Source organism: Neofelis nebulosa, chromosome 4 (genome assembly GCF_028018385.1).
Source record: "Neofelis nebulosa isolate mNeoNeb1 chromosome 4, mNeoNeb1.pri, whole genome shotgun sequence".
Lineage (NCBI taxonomy): Eukaryota > Metazoa > Chordata > Mammalia > Carnivora > Felidae > Neofelis > Neofelis nebulosa.
This window is the reverse complement of record NC_080785.1, coordinates 1,770,775-1,779,841: the sequence shown is the minus strand read 5'-3', so window position 1 is coordinate 1,779,841 and position 9,067 is coordinate 1,770,775. Positions and strand designations below refer to the sequence as shown.

General features: G+C 65.5%; 1 protein-coding gene across 1 annotated transcript; it reads right to left on the bottom strand.

Moving 5' to 3' along the window:
• Positions 1-2,693: 2,693 nt before the first annotated feature.
• MNX1 (motor neuron and pancreas homeobox 1) lies at positions 2,694-7,843 on the bottom strand. The gene is given in 4 exon segments (XM_058723644.1): positions 2,694-2,931; positions 2,933-3,144; positions 3,714-3,874; positions 6,771-7,843. Coding segments are annotated over 4 exon segments (1,263 nt in total). The 5' UTR covers positions 7,513-7,843; the 3' UTR covers positions 2,694-2,783.
• Positions 7,844-9,067: the final 1,224 nt, after the last annotated feature.

Below are 9,067 nucleotides of genomic sequence, written 5' to 3'. Positions count from 1 at the left end.
AGTACGTTCTGCACTTCTCAGGCTCCCGCTGTGAAAGCTTCTGTAGGGGCCTGGGACCCTGGGCCAGAGCTCTGCTGTGGACAAAAGACCCGTGGGCCGTCCCAGGAGGATACGTGTAGGTCGGTTTCTTTGTCACAAAAAAGGAGGTTGTCCACATCCTGTCGTGCAGGCTGGAGACGCTGGCCAGGGCAGATGCCCCTTTTCTCCACCAGGGTGGAGAGAAGCGCGCGCACGACGGGCCCTCGGCCCGCAGGGGGTCGGGCTGGGGTTCCCGGAGGAGCGGGATCCGCTTTGGGTGGAGGCCTCGCGGGGGGCCTGGGCCCCGGGGTTCCAGGACCTGCGCGGCGCGCCCTCGCCCCCGTGGAAAGCCGGGAGGCCGGCGCCATAAGCCCGGCTTGTCTGAAGCCAATGCTTTCGTCTCCCCCTGGGCTGCGGGTCCTGGAAACGGGGGTCCTTGGCGGGGGGGGGGGGGGGGGGGGGGGGCTGCCGAGTCTCTCCCCCGCCTCGCGGGGTCAGCGGGGTGGGGGTCGCGCCCCGCGAGGCGGGCGGAGCAGGGCCCGCCGGCCGTTGATCAGGCGGAACGAATTGTTCGCGGTGCCCCGAGTGGGTGAGGATGAGCCAGTGATTATATTTAAATTTGCTATAATTGATTTGGGGAAGAGCTGACAAGAACGAATTGATCATTAAATTTATTAGCGAGATAAATTCCGCCGCGATTAGGCAGCTGGCTGGAGACGCCGGGGCCGCGGCCGGGCCTCCCCGCCGCCGAGTCCCCGCGCCCCGGCCGGGCCGCTCCGCCGGGGGGCAAGGGCGGGGTCACGGGGCGCGCCCGCCTCCAGCGCCCCTCCTGCCCGGGTCGGGTGGGGGGAGCGGACCGACCCCGGGCGCGGGGGGCTCAGCCCCGCGCGCGGATGCCCCCCCCCCCCGACCCCCAGGCCGAAGCCCGCCAGCCGGGGAAGAGATCGCTGCGGAGTGAACCTCACCAGCGTGTTAGGAATGGAGACGCCAGATCCACAGATTGCGGAGGTTTTGTGGGGGCTTTTTTAACCCCCAAAGGCATTTCTTTCTCTTCTCTCCCTCCCCCACCCCTGTCCAATTTCCCCACCCCCTTTCCTCGGGGCCCTCTGGCTTCCCCACCGCTTGCAAACCCAGTCCCCGGTCCCCAGAAGCACCTTTGGACCCCGAGGCGGCCGAGGCCCGCGCCCTGCCGGCAGCTGCTCCCTCCCGGCTCTGGCAGCGCCGCGCCCGGCCTCGGCTGACGTTGCATTTTATGGAACGAGCCCGGGGTGATAATGAGCTGCCAGAGAGGATATTAATCTCACCCCGGCCCTGAGGCAGAGGAGTGGCCCCGCTGGCCCGCGGTAATCACCCAAATGAAACGCCAGGCCCTCCTGAACTCATTTATCAGCGGGAGGGGGAGGGGCGCTCCCCGCGCGCCCGGCGGCGGCGAGTGAGGCCGCGCGAGCCACAGGAGGACGGGGGAGGGCACGCGAGGCGGGCCGTGTCGCCTGTTTCCTCCGGGCCCAGGAGGGGCCACCGGGCCGGCGCGGCGGGCGCAGGTGCAGGGGGCATGTGTGCGGCACATGGCGGCGGGCCCGGCCGGTGACCGAGGGCGCACGCCGCAAGGTTTACTGACCCGGAGCCGTCGCAGACCCGGCGCCAAGCGATCCTGTCGCCGCCGCTGTCGCCGCGGACGTCTGCACGGGTCCCAGAAAAACGTTTCCGGCCGGACCCAGAAAGTTCTGCGGGAGGCAGGCCCCGGAACGAGCCCGGGGTTACGCGAGGCCACACGGACCCCAAAGGCCTGCCGGTGAATCGTCCAGTCGTGGTAAGGCTTATTTGCCGAAACGTTCGAATGGTGCGTCTCCACTTCCTGGAGCGCCGGTGCCGCGAGATCCTCGAGCAGATAGGAAAGTAAACCCACCGAGTCCCGTTACCCTCCTGGATCCCCGCATCCGGACAGGCGGACGCCAGGTCGCAGGTATTTTCACCAACCTGTCGCACCTGCGACTCCCCAGCCCCGGGGCCGTGCCCCGCCCCGCCCGCAGAGGGAGGTGATCCTCCCACCGGTTTGCAAGTCTGATTTGCACCTTCGGTCGGTGGAATAACACCCAACCCCTCATTTCAAAAACAAAAATAGTAAAGTCCGCTTTCCTAACTCACCCCCCCCAAAGATCTGCGCTCTCATCCAGTAAAAAACCAATTTATTTTACATTCCATCGTGGGCGATGGGAGAAGCTAAATAATAATTTAGCATGCATAAGTAGTCGTTTCTTTATATATATATATAAATACAATGTACAAAAATAAAGACGGTACAGTTTTGAGATTTCCAGCAGTTTGAAAGCTCGTGACATAAAGTTCCCCCCAGATAGGTAAGCACAAAACAGTTTCCCTTTTTCAATACTCAAGTTTTCCAGGTCGTCCAACACTGTAGGTCCCGGCCTTCTCCATTCAGGAAGTGGGGAGGAGTGGGGGGAGGAGTGGGGGCCTTCCCCTGGTGGCGCTCAGGTCGTCTGACAAAACAGCACCCCCAACACTAACCAAAATTAAATTAAAAAGGACAGGAGTTCAAGGGTGCACCCGTCGGACCTCCCTCTTTCTCGGTCCCTGGGAGAGCAGACAGGCACGGCGCCCGAACCTGCCCCAGGACGCGCGGCCTCGAGGCGGGGGGGGTGGGGGGGGGGGGGGGGGGCCCGCGGGGCTGCCCTGGGGCGCAGGGCCCCTCCTGGGGCAGAGGCTGGTGCCTGGGGGCCGCGGGGCTGCCCTGGGGCGCGGGGCCCCTACTGGGGCGGGGGCTGGTGCCCGGGTGCGTTGGGCCGCGGGGGTGGGGAATTGGCCTCAGACGAGCAGTCGGAGGAGACGGCGTGCGCTCCCGTGCCGTTGCTGTAGGGAAAGGGGTCCTCGTCGTCGTCGTCCTCGTCATCCTCAGTCACTGTCCCTCAAGTCCCGCAGGCGGCGTCCGCCGCTTTTGTCCCCGGCAGCCGGCGGCCCCAGCAGCTCGTCGTCCCCCTTGTCCTCCCCGAGGCCACCTTTGCTGGCGCCCCCACCCCCCTTCTGCTTCTCAGCCTCCTGTGCCGCCTGCTCTTTGGCCTTTTTGCTGCGTTTCCACTTCATCCGCCTGTTCTGGAACCAGATCTTCACCTGAGGGCACAAGACGGCGTAAGAAACTGGCCACTCCATCCCTACGGGTCCTCTCTCTGGAGTCCTGTCTGCACCTGCACCACGCCGGTCCTCACAAGGCCCAGGAGTGGGCTTCAGGGGAAGGGGTGCCCCCCCCAGGCACCAGCGCCCCCAGAGTGGGGCTGGGGGGCTCCAAGGAGGCTTTTTCTGGGGGTGCTCTGGCACTGTCCAGATAGGACTGGAGCAGCTCGAGGACATATCTGTAAACCTGTACACATCCCTGCTCTCTTTTTGGAATAAAATTTCTCAAATGTGGCCTGGGGACCACTGCTTCGGAATGGAAGAGGGGGTGAAGTGTCCTTCAAATGCAGATTTCTGGGTCTCAGCCCAACCTACTGAATCAGACCTCTGGGCTTGGTAAGTGAGCCCTGGCAGGGTGGATGCTAACTCTCCCGGGACAGGAACCCGCCCCCTAAGGGTCCAAAAGCCGCCCCCCCCCCACCGGCCTCCAGGTGCTCAGGCCAGCAGAGGGCCAGGGGTGCACAGGTGACAAGGCAGGGGGTGAGCTGTTGGGGGGGGGGGCTGTGTACCTGGGTCTCCGTGAGCATTAGCGAGGTGGCCACCTCGAAGCGCTTGGGCCGCGACAGGTACTTGTTGAGCTTGAACTGGTGTTCCAGCTCCAGTAGCTGCTGGCTGGTGAAGGCTGTGCGGGGCCGACGGCACTTTCCCAGGAGGTTGGACTGCGCCTGGGCTGGGGACAGAGAGGGGCATGACACTGGAAGTCTGGCTCAGGCCTCCCGCCCCCACTGCCACCCAATGCGCCCTGTGCCACTTGTGCAAGGCTGCTGCCCGGCCCACCAGCCCAGGGCCTCACCGCTCTGCCTTCAGTGTGGACGCCCTCTCCCCAGGGACGCGGGTGTGCCTGGAGGGGGCCCTGGAGCCCAGGCTCCGGATGCCAGGTGGAGCCACGCAAGTTCGGATTTAACAGGACCAAATTTTTTTTAACCCAGGGCCTGGGCGTTCTGATTAAAGAGAGTCTCTCACACACAGCAGCCCTGTGCACCCGGTGGGCGGCGTAGAAGAAGGTGGACAGGCCAGAAGCAGAGGCCAGAGGGGCACTCCTCCTCCCACTCCTCACTGAGTCCTCCCCCAGCCCAAGCTCAAAGAGACAGGTCCCAGGAATCACCAGTCCCGTTTCTTCCCAGCCAGCAAAGGACTGGTGTGGGATTCCCACTGCCACCTCCTTAAGTACATAGGAGAAGGGGGAAAGGAAAAAGGAGGAAGGCCGGAGAAGGACCAAATCCTGGGCCCGAACATGTGAATTCACCAGACTCCCCCACTGAAAATTCTTCCCGACAGCCCCGTACCCAGGTCGCAGAGGGGCAGAGCCCAGGGAGACTGGAAGCCTTTTCAGAACAAGTCTCATTTTGCAAATGGAAGGCCTAGGCAAAGGGGGCGGGGGGGGGGGGGGGGGGGGATCCGGCTTTCCAGTGTTCAAGGAGGTCCCCTGGCTGTATTTACATAATTTCACAAGGTTACATCACAGAGAATTTTGTGACCTCAAAATGCGACCTGCCTTGATGTCCCAGGAGCCTGACAAGTGTTAGACAATAAAGGGAAGGGACGAAAAGAGGCCAGTCCAGCGGCTGAGCTCAGGCCCCCGGGGTGGGCAATTTGCTTTACGGGAAGGCCCACGCCCCCAGCTTTAGTTAAATGAGGCCCCAATTCCCAACTTGACAATACATTAGAACTTTAATTAAAACACTGGCTCCAAAGGGACCATTTGGGACATGCCATCCAACAGCAGAGACAACCTATTAAGGAAACCAAACAGGTTTTCCAGCGACCAGAAGAGGAACCCTCAGGACAGACGCCGGCATCCTGGCCGGCTTATTATTGCCCTTTAGGACTCGGCGTTCAGATTTCTGTTCTAAACTTAAAGCTGCCTGGGTTTTCACTCTGCTACCTCTGGGTCAAGATTAGGAATCAGGGATGGGTGAAGTGTGTTGGCAAAGGGATGTGGCTTTCACCGGTTTTCTGAGCGACCTTGAGTTCCACGCAGGCCCAGGAGAACAACCCCTGCCCCCCCCCCCGGCCGTGGTCAGGGGACCCAGTGCCCAGGGGAGGCCTGTGTGCAGGCCAGCAGCCCCCTCCGAGGGAGATGCAGATCATAAGGGGAAATCCATGGGGTGGCTTTCCGTGAGCAGGGGTTTGGAGGCTTTGGCGACCAGGCCCGGGAAGAGTGCCCTGGGTTTGGCTGACCCGGGATCAGCAGGTTCAGACATGAGGTGAGACAAGAGTTGAGCTGGAGGTTTCCCTGTAGGGATCAGGATGGGCTGACTTCCCGCCGGCCGGCCGTTCGGTGGCCATGAGGGTCTTGTGGGAGCTGAGCTGGGAAACGCCTGGGGTGGGCTGTGGGCCAACAGTGCACACGCAGGGATTTTCTCACCTGGCTGTGACTTCTCCAGCCTCAGGGTCCTGGCTTTTCTCTGTTTAGTCACAACCACGGCTTCTAGCAGAGGGATCTCAATTCTGCCAAGTGCTTATTTTTGTTTTCTTTTTTGCTTTTTTCCCCCTCCTATGCCTGCATCTCCCCAGTCTGAACACATCCACCCAGAAGGAAACAATGGGGTCTCTTTGTTTGGGTCTTCTGCAGCTGAAAGCGTAAAGTCTTATGCATCAGCCTGCGCATGCAGCCCCGGTGGGGCGAGCCGACAGGAGACCCAGACTCCCCGGAGCGCCAGCCCAGGGTGCCTGCCCTCGGGCCAGGAAAGACGAGGGGGCCCAGGCCTCCTGGAGGTGTACCACCTGCCCACAGTCTCGCCGCTCTCCTCCGGGTGGGGGTGGCCAGCCCTCCCTTGCTCCTACCTTGGGGAGGAGTTCGCTCTGTATTGGGGACCTCCAATTCTGGGCGGGCACCTGCTACCCAGAGTCCCCGAGATGGGAGTACTGAAAGAGACGTATCTCCCCTTCCGCAGGAGCGCACCGTCGACGCTCGGTTGGGGTCAGGCCATCTGCTTCCTGGGCATCACACGGCGGCCCAGGCGCCCTCACAGAGGCAGGCTCAACCCCGCAGACGGCCTGAGCGTCGCCAGGGACCTGGCCTTGCGGCCCTGGCCTCTTGAAGCCCATTTCTTGTTCTGTGCTCCTGAATCTCTCCTCTTGGGAGGGACCGGGGGTCCCTCCAGAACCCAGAATGCGGTACCTAAGTCAAGTCCGTTTCCCTGGAGAGAAGCCCCTGGCTCCGGGGGGCCTCAATCCCCAGGCCAGCCTAACTCGGGTGCTCCTCGGCTCGCCTTCCCTCACCACTTCCTTCTCTAGCCTGCCGGTTAATCATTAGATTCGAGTCTCACACCTCCACTGCCCCTTCCCGTTAGGAGAGGAAGAGAAAGAAAGCAGGGCCCGCGCGTGGCCATTTCAGTAACTCGCCGCCGATCCCACCGCGCGCAGTCCGCACGAGTCTTCGCGGGCCCCGGGCGGAGCCGAGGCGGCCTCGCGGCGCTTCCACCGCGCTCTCCCAGCGGAGAGCGAGAGGCAGGCGGCGGCCGGCGGCCGAGGCTGCGCGGGGAAAACCGTGTGCCAGGACTCCCCCTCCCCCCGTTTTCCCCTGGCTTCGTTTCCGGGCCCGGGGGCTGCGCGGTACTCACAGTTGAAGTCGGGCATCTTGGGCAGGATCATGCCCGCGGTGGACGCGCGCAGCCACTGGTCCAGCTGGAAGGTGCCGGCGCCCAGCTTGATGGGGTCGGCGGGGTGCGCGGGGTGCGCGCCCTGCACCTGCGGGTACGAGTAGGAGAGCGCCGGGTGCTGGCCAGCCAGCGCGGCCGCCGCCGCCGCCGCCGAGTAGCCGTAGACCGGGTGGCCGTAGAGCGCGGCCTGCGCGGGGAGGCCCGCGCCGCCCTGCGCGCCCCCGGGGTGCAGCCCCAGCGCCAGGCCCCCCGCGGCGGCGGCGGCGGCGGCTGCAGCGGCGGCGGCGGCGGCGGCGGCGGCGCCCGGGTGCGCGTGGTGGTGGGGCCCCCCGGGGCCGCCGCCCGCGCCGCCCGCGCCGCCGCCCGCGCCGCCCGCGCCGCCCGCGCCGCCCGCGCCCAGGAAGCCGGGCTTGGGCAACAGCGCGCAGTGCGCGGCCAGCAGGCGCGGCGGCGAGGGGCTCTCGGCGTGCAGGCGGTCGGCGGGCGCCGCGGGCGGCTCCGAGGACGCGGGGCTGCAGCCGCCGCTCGCCCCGCCGCCGCTCGCCCCGCCGCCGCCGCCGCCGCCGCCGCCACCGCCCCCGGGGCCAGACGCGGCGGCCGCGAGCGACGTGACCAGGGCCAGCGGCGCGGTCTGCGCGGAGGCCGCTCGCGGGGGGTCCACGGCCAGCAGCGCATCGATGCGGAAATTTTTGGATTTTTCCATCGGCCTGTGTGGGGCTGGCGAGCAGGGCCGGGCGGCGGGTGGCGCGGCCGCGTGCGGGCTCGCGGACTCCGTGCGTGGTGGTGGCGAGCCCCAGGGTGCGGTATTGTTATGGTGATTATTTGCCAATAATCAAAGTCGCCGCCGGAAACTCAGCCGAGGGTGACCATGGTCCGGGCGCCTCCTCCGTGCGGGCCCCGCCCCGGGCCGCGCTCGCACGCGCTTTGCACAAACTCGCAGGCGAGTGCCCGGACGCGCCGGGCCGGGGAGCCCGGCTCTGTGCGCTGGACCCTCGGGCGACCGCGCCGAGGCCGCTGGCGCCGTAGTGGGGACCCGCGCCCCTCCGCGCACTTGAAGCGCAGCGCGGCCGCGGATTGGCGCGCTCGGCGGGGGCTCGGGGAGGGGCGCGGGCCCCGCCATTGGCCGAGGGGCGCACCTGTCACCGTCCCGGCCGCCTGCCGCCCCGCCCCTGCGCCGCGGGGTCCTAAACAACCGGGGCGCCGAGCGGCGATGGCGGGGCGGAGACTGCCACCGGGCTTGCCAGACCCGGAGCCTCAGCCTAGGGACCCCGCTCGCCCTCCCGCGAACGCTGAGCGGGGCTGCGGGCGTGGCACCCCCGGGTCCGGGTGTGGGCCCCGCTGCCCGAGTCCAGCTTCTGACACACGCTGTCCCGTTCTGGGCTCGGCGTCACCTAGAGCAGTGGCCCGCGTCTTCTCGCGCCTCCTCGCCCGCACTTGAGTTTGTGCACTCCTGCGTCGGGGAGCCCACGTTGCTCGCAGATCTAGCTGCTTTGCACAATGGCCGCAGCACAGCGAAGGCCGTACGGGTCCCCAAGCCCCGCTCCCGGTCTCCAGGGTGCACAGGGGCGGTTCGTGTCCCTGCCGCCAGCCCTCTGCAGGTGGAACTTTCTCTACTCCGTGCGTCTCAGGTGCTGTGTGTGCGCGCGTGAGTGTGCCTTCCACAAGTCCTCGCCTTGAGTGCCTGCCCCGTCGAGGCGCAGTAGACGGAATCCGCGAGCCCGCGGCCTCCAGGACCTGGATCCGCTGGGAGACCTTGCCCACCTGCCCTTGACAGGATCCTCAGCGACAGCGCTCCTCTTCTCTGGGAAGGCGACCCTCGGGCGTGCGAGACTCAGCACCCACCCCACCCCGGCTCTGGAAAGCCCGCGGGCGCGCAGAGTCCTCCGGAGGCCAGTGCCCCCGACCCCCCGCTTCGTCCCCAGGCAGGAAAACGCAGCCTCTGTCCTCTTGCTACCTGCAGCCTGGGAAATCGCGCGGAAACCTCGCCCCCCCTGGCTGAGCAAGGTAGCGGAGGGAGAATCCAGACTTCACAGCCACCCACCCCCTCCGTCCCCCATACACACACTTCAAATATTTACAGTCAAAGCACTTCCAAGGGCTTTTCTGCAGCCGAAAGAATCAACATGCAGGTCGGGGAGTCGAGCGGTCACCAGCACGAGGCTTGGTCAATAGCTCCATTAGACCTAGTTATCTTGCCCAGCTGGCGAGAGGACGCAGGAGGGGGGTTCCATTCTGGAAGGCAGCTTCCTGAGCAGGCG